Source organism: Hypanus sabinus, chromosome 6 (assembly GCF_030144855.1).
Source record: "Hypanus sabinus isolate sHypSab1 chromosome 6, sHypSab1.hap1, whole genome shotgun sequence".
Classification (NCBI taxonomy): Eukaryota; Metazoa; Chordata; class Chondrichthyes; order Myliobatiformes; family Dasyatidae; genus Hypanus; species Hypanus sabinus.
This window is the reverse complement of record NC_082711.1, coordinates 31,694,993-31,714,210: the sequence shown is the minus strand read 5'-3', so window position 1 is coordinate 31,714,210 and position 19,218 is coordinate 31,694,993. Positions and strand designations below refer to the sequence as shown.

At 39.2% G+C, this 19,218-nt stretch overlaps 1 protein-coding gene across 2 annotated transcripts in view; it reads right to left on the bottom strand.

Annotated features, from left to right (window-relative positions):
• Positions 1-329: 329 nt before the first annotated feature.
• Positions 330-19,218, bottom strand: part of wdr37 (WD repeat domain 37) — a 130,777-nt gene continuing 111,888 nt past the window's right edge. For both annotated transcript variants that reach the window (XM_059971910.1, XM_059971911.1), the window contains 2 exons: positions 9,053-9,167; positions 330-2,676 (listed from right to left, as the gene is read on the bottom strand). In XM_059971910.1, coding sequence (XP_059827893.1) covers positions 2,545-2,676; positions 9,053-9,167 — 247 coding nt within the window. In that variant the 3' untranslated portion in view covers positions 330-2,544. The remainder of the gene's footprint in view (positions 2,677-9,052; positions 9,168-19,218) is intronic.

Here is a 19,218-nt window from a genome sequence, read left to right as displayed (position 1 = left end):
ATAATTGCAAAATAAACATCAATTAGCAAATAGCTGGATGGAAGAGATTCACTCCTACTGGAGATCACTGTGAAATATGCCAAGGGGATGAGTATTAAAATTGCAGAGAGCTTTTGAATGATGCAGCACTCTCGAATGGCTAGCAGAAAAAGAAACCCATATGGAAATACTGATCGGCCTTGTTCCAGTACTCGCAGAGTACTGTCCAGCATTGTATTGTATCATGGTTTTGGGAAAGAAAAATGCAACTTAGATGAGAAATCACTGGGCACTGTGCAGCATCTTTACAATGCCTGCAAAGGAAATAAACAGAATTCAGGAAAGACAAGATGCATTGTATTTCACTTTTAATTTTGCACAGTTTTTTCATATTTACGCAAACACACTGTGATGAGTGAAATGTGTACAATAGTTTTTTTTCAAAATAGAAGTCATGCACCAGTTTTTATTTTACTAAAGACAACTTACCCTAGCAATTTCTGTATTGCTTTTTGAACAAACTTCACAAAAATGTGCATACCAATAATCCAAATAGATCAATGTAACTCAGAAATTCAGCAATTTATTGCAACAAATCTGTTTTCTGCCACAGAAATACCCTTGGCAGCTTTTAGAACTGCTCATGAATAATGATATGGTCATCTCTGGATACATTCCACTTGCTTATAAGCTGTTGTCACACTGCTGGACTGCATCTGAAACACTAGTCCCAGAGCATTAAAATGTGATTTATAATATGCTCATTTAGTTCTTTAATGAAAAGAATAGCTACATTTTACGGAGTTGCCATCTAATTCAAAAGGAACCCAGTAATTTAAAGACAAGCAAACAAAAAGTTCTATTAAAAAGCCTGAACTGCATTGTTGCTTATTTAGAGTACTCTACAGTTTATGCCAAAACAATCTGCTACTTAAACAATAAAATATCCAGAACTCTACTTGTAAAGTGCCTTGTGTTGTTATGTCATCATAATTAAACTTGGCAATACAGCCACTGCATCTATTCATCAGGAAGTTCCATGTATGGATTGTTATTTCAAAATCAACTAATCATTTGTAGATGTCAAATCCAAAACACTCAAAGATTTCAGTCTAATTTCTGGAAATAAAAGCATCGCCTGCATAAGCATAAATGCACTATTAACTCTGCCTGTGACAATGGACAATCATTAAATCCAAACCCAAAGCATAGATCATGAATATAGTGCAATGGCAGATATGGACAGAATCAAGCAGTTAATCAATTTGAGCTTTGAATAACACTAATCTTTGGATTTAATCAAAGAAAATTATAATGAAACCAATACTTGATTATTCCAAGTCACTCTTGATACCAATGAATGTTAATGAAACTGGATCTCAAGCTAAGCAGAGTACTGTAATATTTGGTCTCTTAAATGGCTGTAGGTTAAATCACTTAAAACTGAGTACTGTTGTGCTTAACTGTAATAAAATATGCAAATACGTTAAATCTGCAAGATAATTGCTTCTAACTGATTTGAACTTGAAACTTAACCTGCACCTTGTGTTCAAATATCTGGTCATTGCAAGTAAATCTAGAAAATGTGATGTTCAGATACCAAAGTTAATGTATTTTTATATTCTTTATAGTATTCATTAACAAAATTATTCCTTTTCATTTACTGATCTTTTTGAAGCAACATGATGTCTCTACGTAATTAACCATATTTCCCATTCCCTTAGAGTTAGGCTGGAGGTAGGGAACTGCCTGTGGTTTTAACATCAGTTTAAGACACAAAGTTCAGAATAAACTGCTTGCAAAAAAACCCAACAACATTCTTTCTATATTAGTGTGCATTTTGACAAAATACATAAAGGTGTCTAGGCATAAGGTCACCACATGATTATCTACATCACATTAAGTTACAAATCCACCAATTGTACACTATTATCAACTCATATGACAGCTGAATAGTTAATTTTCCTAATTCCAGACACTGCTGAAATTAGAGAATGAACTTAATACATATCGCACAAATGCACGGCAATAAACTGATTGTCAAATACTTACTGTATGTAAAGAGACTATTAAAGAACAAGATTTGGATGTGATGATGTGTCAAGATTGCTATGTACTAACCTTGCATTATTCCAGAAGGCTACAAGTCAAATAGGTAGGATTTCATTAATAACAAACACACACCATTACTTGCACATAATTTATATTTAACAGAACCTCAGATTTAAAAACAAATGCCTCGCTCACACTGCTACAGAATCCAACTATAACTTTAGTGAAATTATTTAGAGGTTTGCTGTTGAAGGTCAACCAGTTTTAACAACCAAAGATCACATAAATTACAAAGAAAAGGAATATTTATAATAAATGCATGGTTACACACAAGATTGGTTTATTAACCAAGCACAGTTTCATAGGCAATACATGCAGATTATGCATGTCAAGCCGTATCACACCGATCACACCCTTAGCTGGAAGACTCACAGCATTAACAGCAATAGAAACATACTAAGCATATAAAGAATAGAGTTCTTTCAAGTCTTTTCAGAAACACTTGATGGTATCTTATTTTTCTTGCAAAAGTGCTGGGATATTGATATTCCAACCAATAGCTTGACGATCAAAACCACAAGAAAAGAGGTTGCATGTGGGATTGTCCTCACTCCACGCTGTGCAGCACACCATACGTCGATGACCCTGTTGAAAACAAGGAAAAGAGACCCGAATAAATAAATTTTCCCTTTTGTTTTAATTTCTTCAGTTAATGTGGTCGTCAAGACTTTTTAGTCAAATACTATTTGACATTGTAGTCAAAACTGGTTTTTAACAGCAGGTACATTAAGAACATTTAAGAAGCAGTTGGAAAGGTCCATTAATAGGAAAACTTTAGAGGGATATGGGCCAAATGGGGGCAAATCAAGTTCAAGTTTAATTATTCAAGTTCATATTTAATTATCATTCAACCACACATAAATATAGCCAAACAATTCAGCATTCCTCCAGGGCTACGATGCAAAACACATTAACAGCAGCAAACAGCAGACTGCATGTAGCACATACGGTTATCATTTCAGAAAACATAGTCACAAAAAAGAGAAAAAAAATATAGCACCCCAGTCTGAGTGTAAGTTGATGGAAAGTTGTCCTGGTCCAGCTTGTACTTGCACCAAGCAAACGCAAGAGAGTGCAGCACCAACGAGAGGGGCCAACCCCAGCCAGCAATAACACAAGTGCCTGCCACATCTCTGCTCTCCCCCCCCCCCCCCCCACCACCCCGACTGCCTTCGGCATCTCTCTCCTGGGCAGCTGCAACAGGAAACCTTACAACGTTGGCCTAGTCTTCACCACAACTGAGGCAAACAGCTCCCCTGCCAGACATGCCAATGAACCAGTATTACCAATGCCAAACAGGATCTTGCAATCACAATAGGAACATCCAAGACAATCACTTGTTCCTTTTGTTTGATTGTGCAATGTCTTGGCACAACAGTACACAACAAGTCTAGGTGAGAACACAATAAAAAAAAACGCAGTAAGTTTAGCTCCATCGCTATTGAATGACTAACTGATAGGATAGTCCTACAGTACTTGATGTTCTTAGTATCCAGCAGTGACCTGCGATTGTAAAAAAGATGCACAGGATGAACAAATACACTTTTGACTGGACCTGGAGTGGCCGCTGCATCTAAACATGTGGCCATCTTACTAGAGTGGGGCCAGCTTAGAAAGGAATTTCAGATGCCATGGACCTACTGAGCTGAAAGGTCTGTTTCCATATTATATGTCTTTATAACAATGTGGAACAGTACAGGGATAGGTCCTTTAGCCCATGAAATGCCATTTTAATCTATTCCCATTTGTCTGCATTTGCTCAGTATCTCTCTATTCTCTGCCTGTTCACATCTCTGTCTAAATGTCACTATCATATCAGCTTCTACAACCATCCCTGGCAGCATTTTCTAGGCACCAACACTGTGTAAAATAACCTGTCTTGTAAATCTCCTTTAAACTTTCCCACTCTTACCACAATTCCAAGCCCTCTAATATTTGACATTTCCATCTTGGAACTATTCATTCCTCTCATAATTTTATATATTTCTGCCAGGTCATTCTTCAGTCTCAGATGCTCCAGAGAAAACAACCCAAATGTGTCCAGTCTCTCCTTATAGCTAATTCTCTAAGCTGGTAAAATCCTGGTGAACCTCTTTCACATCATTTCCAAAATGTGCATATCCTCCCTACAATGCAGCAACTAGATCTGCATGTATACTCCAAATGTGGCCTAACCAAAGGTTTACACAGCTGCAACAAGACTTCTTGCCTTTTATCCTCAATGCCCCAACTCACGGAAGTATGTTGTATGCAGACTTCGATGGGAGGTGTTTTTGAAAATACGTATTGCTTTCAATATTGACCTCACCTCCATCCCCTCTACTTCCTGCATATTTGCCCTCACCACATCTCCCCACCACCATTACTTACATACCACCCACAAGCCTCTGCATCCAGCATATCATCCGCTGTAAGTCCAAACACCTACAACGGGATCCTACCACTAAGCACATCTTTCCCTCTCACCCCCAATTTTCTGCTTTCCACAGGGATTGCTCTCAACATAACTATTGTGTCCACTTATCTTTCCCCACTGATCCCCTACCTGGCACCTAACTCTGTGGGACAAATGCTACAGCTGCCCCTACACCTTCTCCGTCCCAATTATTCAGGGACCCAAACAGTCCTTCCAGCTGAGGCGACATTTCACCTGCGAGTCCATCAGGGTCATCTAGTGTGGCTGGTGCTCCTGATGATGCCTCCTCTATATCGGTGTGATCTGGGGTACTTTGGGGGAGCACTTCATCTTGTGTACTGCTCAAGATTTCCAGCGTTTGCTGAATCTCATGTTTACATACCACTACTGGCATGTGTGATTATGAATATATGATTACTTTGCTTTGGGCAAGAAACTTTGTCAGTCTTAAACAAGTTTTTCTGCAAGTCAAATTTATAAATTAGTTTATCAAGTTCTGATCCCTTATCAACAGCATCCTTGTACTCTGTATTCTTCTATGTAGAAACTAATAAAAATATTGGAAAAGAAAGAACAGATCCTAAACAGATTGGAGCATTACGACCAGACAAACAGATAAACGCTCAATCTACTTGATAATTGATCACTATCAATTAATGCTTCAAATTGCTAGGTTCATCTGAAGCACATAACTTATCAGGTCACAAATTATTCATACCTTGAACTCTTCATTTCAAACTCTACAAAGGGAATGAATCAATACTTTCTCAATGGTCTCACTTTCTAATTAAGATTCATCTAGCATAGGGCAAGGCTTTTCGTTTTAATGTCCCTTTAATATTTTAAAATGAACCATCAGATGACACCTTTGTTCCAATGAGAAGATAAAATTAACAAATCAAATTAACAACATCTCATAATCTAGTCACTTCATATAATTCTGGTTGCTCTCTGCAATACCCTTTCCTACCTCCAATATCCCTTTTGTAGTTTTTATTGCAGAAGTACATTTACTTCTCGTGTAATTGCAGCCATGAATTATGAAATGGAAGGGTTTAGGATCAATATTGAGCTTTAGCGTATATCAACTGACATATTTCCACACTCCCATAACCAATTATTTTGCCAAGCACATTATTTTCTTTTTATTTAAGTGTGAAAATAATAGGTAATCTCACACTATTAGATACAACATGAAAACAGGCCCTTCAGCCCAACTTGTCCAGACCAACTGAGGTGTCCATCATAGATTCATAAAATTTTTTACATAAGTGTTTTTCATTGGGCATTCTGGCTCTGATTTCCAAAGATATTCAAATCACATATAGATCTGGCATTGATAATACTGCTCAGTACTTAACATTAGCTTTCCCATCCCCCATTAAAAACTCAATAAAACACACAAAGCAGAAAGCCCTCCCAACCATTGAGCATATCTACATGAAATGTGGTTGCAGGAAAGCAGCATCCATCATCAGGCACTACCCAGGCTATGCTCTTCTCTGGCTGCTACCATCAAGTAGATGGTACAGGAGCCTCAGGACTCACACAACCACGTTTAAGAACAGTAACTACCTCTCAACCATCAGGCTCTTAAAGAAAAGGGGATAACTACACTCATTTGCCCCATAATTGAGATGTTTCCCAGAACCAACAATTCATGTTAAAGACTCAGTTCTCGTTATTTATTGCTATTTATTTATATTTGTATTTGCATATTTTGTTGTTTTCTGCACTCTGGTTGATCTTCCATTGATCCTGTTATATTTACTGTTCTATAAATTTGCTGAGTATGCTCACAGGAAAATGAATCTCAGGGTTGGATATAGTGACATGTATGAACTTTGAAGGTAATGTATTCTGAATATAGAGGCATGGAAATGCAACATTTGCAAGATCATACTTGTACAAAGGCTGGCTTTAATTTGCTGCTGTTTTTCATTATTCCATATGTATATGCAACTCTCGAGTAAGTTGCAATTTTACAAGCACTAGATCTTTCTTCAATTAATTCTCTGCTCAACTTTAAGGAGATGAAATAAATTTCAATACATATCCATAGTTTCAGGATGAAGGATTTACAAGTTTGCATGATACCACTCAGCTTTTTGCATGCTTTGAATATTGTTATACATCAGAGCTGCAAGAAAGTTGGTGAAACCTGTAAATTATTTTCTATTTTTTGCATAAATATGACCTAAAATGTGATCAGATCTTCACACGTCCTAAAACTAGATAAAGTGAACCCAATAAACAACACAAAATGATATACTTGTTCATTTATTTATTGAGAAAAATAATCCATGTATTTGTTGGAAAAAGTAAGTGAACCTTTGCTATCAATAACTGGTGTGATCTCCTTGTGCAGCAAAAAACTTCAACAAAACATTTCCAGTAACTGTTGATCAGTCCTGCACATCTGCTTGGAGGAATTATAGACCATTCCTCCTTACAAACTTGCTTCAACTCTGGGATGTTGGTGTGCTTCCATGCATGAACTGCTTGCTTCAGGTCCTTGCACAACATTTCTACAGGATTATGGTCAGGACTTCGACTTGGCAATTCCAAAACACATATTTTCTTCTTTTTAAACTATTACGTTGTTTACTTTTGCCTTTTGGATCACTATCTTGTTGCATTATCCAACTTCTATTAAGCTTCAGGTGATGAACTGCTACCCTGCCATTCTCCTGTAAAATGTCTCGATATAATTTTGAACTCATTGTTCCCTCAAATGACTGCAAGCTGTCCAGACCCTGAAGCAGCCCCAAACCATGACGTTCCTTCCACCATGCTTCAGAGTTGGGATAAGGTTTTGGTGTTGGTGTGCAGTGCCCTTTTTCCTCCAAACATAGCAATATGCATTTCTGCCAAAAAATTGAACCTTTGTCTCATCTGTCCACAGGACTTTGTCCCAGAAGTGATGTAGAATATCCAAGTAGTCTTTTGCAAACGAGATGTGTGGCAACACCATCCTTGTTCAGTGTTTTTCTTAATAGTGGACACATGAACAGAGACACAGAAACAAAGAAAAACTACAGCACAATACAGGCCCTTTGGCCCACAATGCTGTGCCGAAAATGTACTTACTTTAGAAATTACCTAAAGTTACACATAGCCCTTTGTTTTTCTAAGCTCCATGTACCTATCCAGGAGTCTCTTAGAAGACTCTATAATTTCCACCTCCACCACGGTTGCTGGCAGCCCATTCTACACACTCACCATTCTCTGTGTAAAAACTTACCCTTGACACCTCCTCTTTACTTACTTCCAAGCACCTTAAAACTGTGCCCTCTCATGTTAGCCATTTCAACCCTGGGAAAAAGCCTCTGACTATCCACATGATCAATGCCTCTCATTATCTTATACACCTCTATCAGGTCACCTCTCATCCTCTGTTGCTTCAAGGAGAAAAGGCCAAGTTCATTCAATCCATTCTCATAACACATACTTCCCAATCCAGGCAACATCCTTGTAAATCTCCTCTGCATCCTTTTGATAATTTCCATATCCTTCCTGTAGTGAGATGACCAGCACTGAGCACAGTACTTCAAGCGGGGTCTGACTAGGGTCCTATATAGCTGTAACATTATCTCTCGACTCTTGAACTCAATCCCACAGTTAATGAAGGCCAATACACTGTATGGCTTCCTAACCACAGAGTGAACCTGTGCAGAAGCTTTCAGTGTCCTATGGACTCGGACCTCAAGATCTGCTTTAAGAAGTTCTAGAGATTTCTGCAGGTTTTTGCTGTTACCCTAGGGTTGTCTTTCATCTCCTTCAGCATTGCATTTGCTCTTGGTGTGATTTTTGCAGGATGCCCACTCCTAGGGAGAATAGCAACAGTACTGAGTTTTCTCCATTTGTAGACAATTCCTTTTACTGTGGACTGATGAACACTCAGGTTTTTAGAAATGCTTTTGTAGCCTTTTTCAGTTTCATGCATCTCTATAACTCATCTTCTAAGGTCCTCTGAAAGTTGTTTTGATTGAGGCATAGTGCACATAAACAGACCTTTCTTGAGAAGAGCAGACTTTGTCAGTAACCTGACTTTGTGTGCTTCTTAGGGCACCTCTACAACCCACACCTCCAGTCTTATTTCAATAATTGGAACACCTGATTCCAAATAGCTTTTGTAGAAGGCATTACCCCAGAGGTTCACATTTTTCAACTAATGCATGTAATATTGGATCATTTTTCTTAATAAATAAATTAACAAGTATAGTGTTTTTTATGTGTTATTTATTCAATTGGATTCTCTTTATCTAGTTTTAGGACTTAAGTGAAGATCTGATCACATTTTAGGTCATACTTATGCAGAAATAGTGAACATTCTCCAGGGTTCACAAACTTTCTAGCACCACTGTATTCTCTAAAGAGTGGTCAGTAGCAAGGTTTGAGCACAGGGACTCTATCAAGATGTTAAAAAATGCACCTATTCATTTAGATACCTCTAGATAATCTCAATTCTATTAGTATGACTACACTTAAAAATTACATTGACCCACTGGAAAGAGAAAAATTAAGCTTCAACATTCAAATTACCTGACGATTGCTGCGGGGAAGGCGGGCTAAACGTACGCCTGACATATCGAATAGTCGGACCTGACGATTGTCATGAGGAAGCGCTATAATCCTCTGACTAACCGAAACACTTATCCTGCAATGAGAGCAAAGAAACACATCATGAAAATATTATTTGACTTATTCCCAAACTTTATATACAAAGCAAAGCCAAGCAAAGCAGCACAAGCTATTGGAAGAGAGGAGGAAAGGAAGAGCAGGAGAAGGTATCCCCTTTAATTTTAAAACACAGACTCGCTATCTTTCAGCCCCCAAGCCATCCACGATATGTAAAGGTATGTGCCCAAAGAGCATATTCCACACCTTTGGTGGATATGAATGCCAGAGACTTACATATATTATAGAGAATGGAAATAAGCCCTTCAGCCCATCTAGTCAATGCCAACTTGGATACATTTCTAAGCTAGTCCCATTTGTCTGATAGCCCTTTAAATCACTTAATCACGTAAAGTCTGCCAGCATCTGCTCTTCCCCCTACTCTTTTATTCTGGTTTCTGTTCCCTTCCTTTCTGGTCCTGATGAAGGATCTCGGCCCGAAACGTCGACTCTACTCTTTTTTTTATAGATGCTGTCTGGCTTACTGAACTCCTCCAGCATTTTGTGCCTGTTGCAAGGAGTTCAGGGGACTGACTACATCAGGGAGGTGGGGACAGAGAGTTTCAGATTGGGCAATGAAGGGCTGGCAAAGACAAGAAATTAAGGTAAGCAGTTAAACTGCAACCAACACAGAACATTGAGCTCCAACAGCCATAGTGATGCTCCAAAAGGATTACTGCAGAGTGAATGACATCTTCTTGTAACACAGAAAGCACATCGGAGTCACTGGGGTAAGTCGTTTCAAGAAGTACCCAACTGAACTTCAGTACTGGCAAAAGTTTCATTTGAAGCCCATGAGATTGGAGCTTTTCAGCACAATTTAGATGTAGTCAACTTAACCCAGTGAAAATCAAATTGTTGATCAGATCAAATCTATTTTTAAACTGCATAGCAGTAAAAGAAAACAGTGCTGCATTTGATATTTCTAAGGAGTTAGTTTCAACTGAAACTAGCATGGACATGGTAGACAAATGATTTCCTTCTGCACTACAATGTCAAGCAATTCCTAAGGGCAATATAAAATTACAAAAGGCATAGATAGAGCACCGATATCTTTTTCCCAGGGTCAAAATGTCTAACACTTGATGGCATGCATTTAAGCTGAGAAGAGGTAAGTTCAAACGAGATGTGCAGGACAAGTTTTTTTTAAACAGAGTGGTGGGTTCATGAACTCTCTACTGTGATAGTACAGGCAGATACAATAGGGGTGATTAAGAGGTGCTCAGGCAGAATAGACCCTATGTGGGCAGAAGGGAATAACGTAAATAAATATCATTATCTTAACTAACACAGAGCATCATGATGGGCTGAAGGGCCTGTTCCACTTCTGTACTGTTTTATGTTCTACGATTAACCCAGCACACCAGGTTCTATTTTTGTTTCTCGTTAATGTTTTGGCTGTACTTGCAAAGAAACTGACTGATAAAATACTGGAAGCGAAAAAGCTAAAAATTATTTGAATTAAATGGACGCTGCAATCAGAGGACAGTTCCACTCTGCTGGCTGAATGAAATAAATAGTCTTCCTAATTTCCATGATACTGATTTACACTTTACTGTTAGTATTGAGAGTGAACGTTTCCACTCTATTCCATTGGAGTATTTGCTGGGCATTGATAATGACTAAGAACTTTATATAAAAAAACACTGCTGCCTAAGAAAGCTCTGCTGTTGAAAGGTCTTTTTAAACAAAATTCAACCTCCCACATTCAATTCCAAGATGCTATCTTAATAAGCATAATAATTAGATTTCCTTTTATAAAAGCCTTCCAGCAACAGCAAAACATGTTAATTGTCACGATCCTTAATTGCATTTATATCCTATCAAACAACTGCAGTCAGCAACAGCTAAATGTTTTTTTTTTCTTCTGATAAAGAAATAATAATTTTTCCAGTACTGTTCATTGTTCAGTGCCACTCCATCAAAAACATTGTAAAAGGGCTCAAACCATGTGACATTTCCCAAGGAAAATGTTGCTAACCCTCTGCCTCAATCAGAGCATGAAGGATCCCACCTACCCTGCTCATGGGTTGTTTGTCCCACTCCCATCAGGGAGAAGGCTATGTAGCATCCACACTGGGACCACCAGACTCAAAGAGAGGTACTTACCCCAAGTAGAAAGCTGATCAGCATCTCCATCCACTCACCCACTCATCATACCCCCTACCACCTCTAATTTATCACTTCCTGTCAGTCACCTTATGTACAGACATTCGTGCACCTGGCATCACTTTAAGGAGTCTATGCATATAAGCTATCTGATGTATTTATATTCATTAATTTTTATTATTCTCTTTATCTTAGTGGCTTTTGTGCTGCATTGGATTCAGATTAACAATTATTTCATTCTCCTTTACACTTGTGCACTGGAAATAATATTAAACAATCTTGAATAAGGGGAACCATCTAGAGCTTTTTTTTGTTAGACACTATTTCTTTCAATTTGGCTCCATTCTAAAATTGTTAGCAGAGCACTGAAATCAGGAAGATGATTCATGTGCCAAAAAGGAAATGAGGTTATTTAATATTTCCTGTCTCCAAGATCATTGGTAGATTTCACCTTCCCAGATCTTTGGTAGACTCTTCTTTTCTATTCTAGACACACCGATTTGGAACGGGCACTTTGGCAAGAGAGAGGGTGCTGAAGCCATTTATCAGAATGGTGTCAGATCATTTACTTGGAGTAACTGAAGAAGCAGAACAGAGACATTTAAGAGAGTTTTGGGAGATATACTCAAAATAGACCATAAAACATAGGAGCAGAGTTAAGTTATTTGGTCCATCAAGTCTTTCTACCATTCTATCATGACTCTCAATTATTCCTCTCAATCCCATTCTTCTGCCTTCTCTCCATAACCTTTGATGCCCTTACTAATAAGAACCTATCAACCCCTGCTTTAAATATACCCAAAGACTTGGCCTTCACAGTCATTTGTGGCAATGAATTCCCTAGATTCACCACCCTCTGGCTAACGAAGTTCCTACTCATCTATGTTCTAAAGGGACATCCTTGTTTTTTGAGGCTGTGGTACTAGACTCTACCACTACACAAAACAACATCTTCAAGTCCGTTTCATCTAGACTTTTCAATATTCGATAGGTTTCAATGAGGTACCCCCCTCCATTCTTCTGAACTCCAGCGAGTACAGGCCCAGAGCCAAACACTCTTCATATTTTAAACTTTTCATTTCTGGGATCATTCTTGTGAACCTGGAGTCTCTCCATTCTTTCTTAGTTAAGGGGCCCAAAACTGTTCACAATACTCCAAGTGCACCTTATGAAGCCTCAGCATTACATCCTTGCTTTTATGTACTAGTCCTCTTGTAATGAATGCTAACAAAGTCTTGTCTTCCTTACCACTGACTCACACTGCTATTTAACCTTCAGGGAATCCTGCACAAGGACTCTCAAGTCCCTTTGCACCTCTGATTTGTAAATTTCTCCATTTAGAAAACAATCTAAGCCTTTATTCTTCCTATCAAAATGCATAACCATACACTTCCCTACACTGTATTCCATCTGCCACTATTCAGCCCATTCTCCTAATCCGGCTAGCTCCATCTGCAAACTCTCTGCTTCCTCAACACTACCTAAGGAACTAAGGGATAGTTTATGGAATATGTAAAGAAGAACTAGACGGAGTACACAGAGGCTAAAGCAACGAACTGTGAGCAAAACAAGCTAACACTGGAAAAGACTCAGAATACTGATATCTGGAATGCACTGAGACTAACAAGGCAGATTTGACCTTAGAAAAGATAAGCATGTAAAATTTCAACATTTACAGTGCCACAACGATACAATTTAGATCAACTCAATATCTCTTCAATACCTTTTGAATATTGAAAAATCAAGATAGAGTAGATGTAGAAAGGATTTCCCATGGTGGGGGAGTCTAGGACAAGAGGCCAAAGCCTCAGGATAGAAGGGCATCCATTTGAGACAGAGATGTAGAGAAACTTCTTTTGCTAGGGGGTAGTGAATGTGTTACCACAAGCAGCTGTGGAAACAAGGTCGTTGGGTGTATTTAAGGCATTGATAGGTTCTTGATTGGACACAACACCAACCTACTTACCCCACTCGACCTGCATATCAAAGTCCCACGACTATTGTAACATTGCCTTTTTGTCATGCATTTTCTATCTCCCGTTGTAATTTGTTGGCCACGCTCTTACTACTGTTTGCAGATCTATAAACCCAGAGGCGGAGTTAAAATGGCACTAAATGGCGACTCCTTTGTTTGCATCTTCGGAAACAGCTCTACTTCCATCTTTAATATTTTTATTTTTCCCTTTCAGGGTTCTTTTGAAGACCCTGACCTGGACTTCACATACCACACGCAGACTTCGGTTCTTTGTGGGAATGGGACCCATTCTCGTCAGGACCGCTGTTGTTGTTCGGCATGCCAAGGGTTCAGCCTGAGAGTCAGCCTAGTGTTTGGAAGCCTAAGATCTCAGGGTTCCAGTAAAGGGTGGATCAAGGGTCAGTGTCACGGCAGGAGATGTGTGTCATTGAGGAGGCCGGAAAATCTTTCGCTGTGGGCCCGAAGACCCGAGATCTTTGCAATCTTCAGGTACAGAGCTTGTAAAAAGCAACAAAACAAACTTTTTAACATAGTAAACCAGCGGGTTGTTAAGTCTCCCGCTTGCTGTGAAACTAAAGGACACCTCCCTCTCCCTTACTAGGGAGAGAGAGAGAACCTGTAGCATGTCGAATGCCAAACGAAATGTGATAGCCTTTGGGGTAACTGCAGGTCTGTGTCTTTGCTATCGCCTAGCTCACACTTGTGCTCTGTAGCGGGCACATATTTTTTTTGCCCGGGGATGGGGGAGTGGGGCATCATTGCCTTGCTGCCTCTATACATTGGAGGGGGGAGCTGGGGGGTGAACTTGGGGTTCTCACGTTTAACTGCCGTTCATTCTTTGGGGCACTTCTCTGTTTTCATGGATGTTTTGCAAAGAAAAAGCATTTCAGGATGTACATTGTATACATTTCTCTGACATTAAACTGGACCTTTGAACTCCCATTAGGGTCTTTTTACCCTTGCAGTTCCTTAGCTTTATCCACAATGATTCAACACCTTCCAACCCTACGTCACCTCTTTCTAATGACTTGATTTTGTTTTTTTTTAAAAACCAACAGAGCAATTCCACCCCTTCAGCCTTCCTGCCTGTCCTTTCAATACAATGTGTATCCTTGGACATTAAGCTCCCAGTTACAATCTTCTTTCAGCCATGAGTGAGTGATGCTTACAACATCATAACCGCAACCTGCAACTGATCTGCAAGTTCATCTACCCTATTTCATATACTGCATACATTCAAATATAACACCTTCAGTCATGTATTGATGTTTCCAATTCTGTCTGCCCTTTACATTGTAACTCATCCTGTTGACTACAACTTTGCCCCATCAACAAACCCTCCTCACTACACATTGCCTGTGTTTGTCAACCAGCTACCTCAACTTTAGCACTATTATCTGCCTTTCCTACAATACTTCTTGCTTTGAAATATATGCAGGACACTAGTCGCACCATGCTCAACCTTCTGATTCTTAACTTTGTCTGAGGTCTTATCAACATCTGCCACCACAACCTCTCCACTAACTGTTCTGGCACCCTGGTTCCCAACCCCCTGCAACTCTAGTTTGAAACTAACCACCATTCTCACGATAAGCGAACGGCCTTATGTGATAAGGATTTCATAAAGCTCAAACTAAAATTTATCAGAATGCATATATGTCACCATATACAACCCAGAGATTCATTTTCTTGCAGCATACTCAATAAACCTACAATAGAATCATGAAAAGACTGCACCAACTTGGGCATTCATTTTGCAAAAAACAGCAAACTGTGAATATACAAAAATAAATAAAAATAATAATAAATAACTAATAAGTATCAAGAACATGAGATTAAGAGTCCTTGAAAGTGAGTCCATAGGTTGTGGGGCCATTTCAATGATGGGGCAAGTGAAATTGAGTGAAGTTATCCCTTTTGGTTCAAGAGCCTGATGGATGAGAGGTAATTGCCATTCCTAAGCCTAATGGATGATGGGCAATAACCATTCCTGAGCCTGATGAATGAGCAGCAATAACTGTTTCTGAACCTGGTGGTATGAGTACTGAAGCTCCTGGTACCTTCTACCCAATGGAAGCAGCAAGAAGAGAGCATGACCTGGCTGGAAGAGTATCCCTGATGACGTTGCTTTCCTGCGACAGTGCTTCATACAGTTATGCTCAATGGTAGGCAGGGCTTTATCTGTGATGGACTGGGCTATATACACTACTTTTTGTAGGATTTTCTGTTCAAAGGTATTGGTGTTTCAATACCAAGCTGTGATGCAGCCAGCCTGACTATAGATAACATCACCAAAACATATTTTATACCTTCTATGAGCAAAAGCTTTGATAAAGGACCAAGCTTAAGAATTTTACTCTTATCCTGCCTTTATGAATGTGTAATTTCAAACAAAAAATGTCAGAGTAACAATCAGGAGTTTAGTGTAAGGTGACTGGTTCAGTCCTGCCATCCCCCTACTGACCCTGTCACTTAGTACAGCCATGGCGTTAACTTGAGATATAATCAGAGTTACTCCGCCTTTAATTAGAAGGTACTTCCTCAAAATCAGTGAAAGGACACTTGACAGATTTGGAAAATGTGAGAAAAAGAATTAAGTTTTAGATATGAAAGAGAATGCATGACATGGCAAGACAAACAAAGTAAAGGCTTCCCATCTATCCTTTAAGATACTTCTTATAAAAAGAGCTAAGTTCACAAATATCTCTACAAGAAGTGCATTGACATAGGCATTTCTGAATTTTAACAGTAATCCAGATCTAATAAAAAGGCACAGATGTGCAAATGTCATTGCAAACCAAGAACAATAATGTCAAAATTTACTTAAAGCTTTGCTTTTTCACTTGCATTTTAATCTGTAACCTTTGCAGTGCTAGAGTTTCCTTTTGACTTTGTGATGTAGGACCAGCTGTACTATATTTTTAATTCCGCCTCTTAAAATACTAATGCTCATAAGTAATACAAGCAATTATAATCTCCTTATTCCACCTCTTCCATATGGTCCCCTCCTCTGGGTATGCTGGTTCATTCAACAACCAATAACATCCACGTCCACCATCCTTGAATGTGGATTTAGGCACAGGCTTCTGGTATTGTGCTAAAGTGAGCCGGGGACTCAGCCTAATGCTATCCACACGTGACATTCACAACCACTCCAGCAGGAGCTATAAGATTAAAGATTAAAGCCTTAGATGATTGTTCTTTCATTTGCCCCAGAATTATTGGGTTTCTACAAGATCAATAGCATTAAATGGAGATCAAACTCAACAAAGGACACATCTAATGGCCAACCCCATGAACCACTTTCTCTGGAGGTGGAATTTTCCAATTTATCAAATCATTCTGTCTTACCACAAGCATGGAGTGATCTTGAGCTTTGACAATGATGAGAATGGGGTAAGCACTGCATAAAAGAAATCAACTTCATGTTTTAGTTTGTTAGGAGCATACTATAAGTGGGAGCAGCAGGAAGCCTTTTGGTGTTTGGCACTTCTGCCATTCAATAATATCAAGGTTAATGTTCTACCTCAAACTATTAACCTTCCCTTTGGTGAACAAGAAAAGATATACCAGGAACTGGAATATTATTGTCACATGTATCAAGATACAGAGAAAATCTAGTCTTGTATACAGTGCATACTGATCATATCATTACACAATGCATTGAGATAGAACAACGTAAAACAATAACAATACAAAATAAAATGTTAACAGATATAGAGAAACAGCATTTCTGGTAAAATAAAAATAAGGTGCACAATTGTAACAAGTTACACTGTGAAGTATAGAGAACATCTTATTGTACAAGAGGTCTATTCAAAAGTCTGATAGCAGCTGGAAAGAAGCTTGAGCCAAATTGTACCTGCTTTCAGACTTTGTATCTTCTGCTCAATAGAACAGTGGAGAAGACAGAATGCCCAGGGTGGGTGGAATCTTTGAAATATCTGCCCAGAGTGCTGAAAGCAGAGGGGTGGATGTGTAGAATGATAAAATCAAGTTGGAAATTATGGAAAGCATGAAAGAGTTGAATGTGAGGATTAGTGACTCCTTGAGGAGGAGGGAAGGCCATGGTTAAAAAGACGGTGAGGATCTTTCCCCTCTCGACCATCCTAAACACAGATGCTCCTCAACCCTCTGAGTTCCTCAAACAATTTATGTGTGTTTTTTTTCACGTGTTAGAGATATAAAGTGGGAACAGAAGGGACAAGACATAAGGAATGGAATCTGTGAGGGAAGAACCATCTGCAATAATACATCAACCACTTGTGGATCTTCAAAGTTCAAGGTAAATAATTTATTATTAAAGTGCGTATATTTCATTATATACTACACTACACTGAGATCGAAGACTAAAACACTGGAGGCAGTGTATTCAGAGTCAGAGTGAAACAGGATGAAAACAGATTTGTTAGCCCACCTCGTCCATGCTAATCAAACTGCCTAACTGAGCGGGTCCCATTTGCCTGCATAATTCTCTGAGCTCTTCCTATCTATACACCTATCTAAATGTCTTTTAAACACAGTAATTGTACTCACTTCCGCTATTTCCTTTGGCAGATCATACCACACAACCATCACCCTCTGTATGAAAAAAATATCCTTGAGAAGTTTTCCCTTCAAATTCATGCTCTCTAGTGTTAGACTTCTGTCACGTAGGAAAAAGAAACAGTGACCATTCATTTTATCAATGCCCCTCATGATTTTATAAACCTCTATAAAATCACCACTTAGGCTTTGACATTCTAGGGAAATGCCTAACCAATCTCACCTTTTAGATCAAGTCGTCTAAAACCAGGAATGTCGTTGTGAACCTCTTCTGCACCCTTTCCACCTGAATGACGTCCCTCCTATATCTGGCAGCCAGAACTGCACACAGTATTCCAGGTGTAGTCTCATCATTGCCTATACATTTAAAACATGACATCCCAACTCTTGTACTCAATACCCTGTACCCTGGTTGATCAAAGCAAGCATGCCAAATGCCTTCTTCATCACCTTGTCTACCTGGGTTACTTCCTTTAGGAAAGTATGTACTTGTATCCAGAGGTGTCCCTATACTACAACACTAGGACCCTGCCATTTACTATTGGTAGACCTGCCTTGGTTTAACTTACCAAAATGTAACACTTTGTATTTATCCAAGTTAAATTCTAGTGAGAGCTAAGAGACCATAGTATCATGGAATTACACAACATGGAAACAGGCCTTTTAGCCCAATGTCTATAATGACTAGGGTGCACCCTTCCACATTAATCTCACCTTCCAGCACTTGTTCTACTATGTCTTAGCAAATCAAGTACTTACCGAGAGATTTAAAGGCTGTCAGCGATCCTGGCACAGACAGTACATTTCAGGTATTGTTATCACTCAAATTGGGTATGACATTCTCCCAAGGGATTATTCCCTTCATGGAGAATGCCTTTGTATAACTTTATTTAGCATGGGGAGGCTGATGCATGAGCAGCCTCCACATGGACCACAACAGAACGAGGTTAGGATCCAGTGCCATGGAATGCAAGATGGCGGGGTCCTTTCACTGCTACAGCCTTTCTCCACCTTCACTGCTACTGAGATGTGCCATTGCCTTCCATCAGCTCCACTGTTGAGGTCTTGGCTGAATCGCTCTTTGTCTAGAACCTTCCCCCATGACCTTACCACCATGGTGACACTAACAGGAACCAAGTTCCAAATGACATCAACCTTGGAATCTCTGGAAATCAAGTCTCTCCACCACAAAAAAAGTGTATATCTTTGGAGAAGATTCAAGATGAAGAAGGTCCCCCTCATATCCCCCTAAATCTTTCTTCCTTAATCTAAATCTATGTCCTTCAATTTCATCAATTTTAAGTTGCACTCAAGTCAGAAGCACTCTACCGACAAGAGATGGGGCAAAGCTCGGTTACTGGTGCCTTGAAACCAGTCACTCCAGGCAGATGGGGCTCAACAG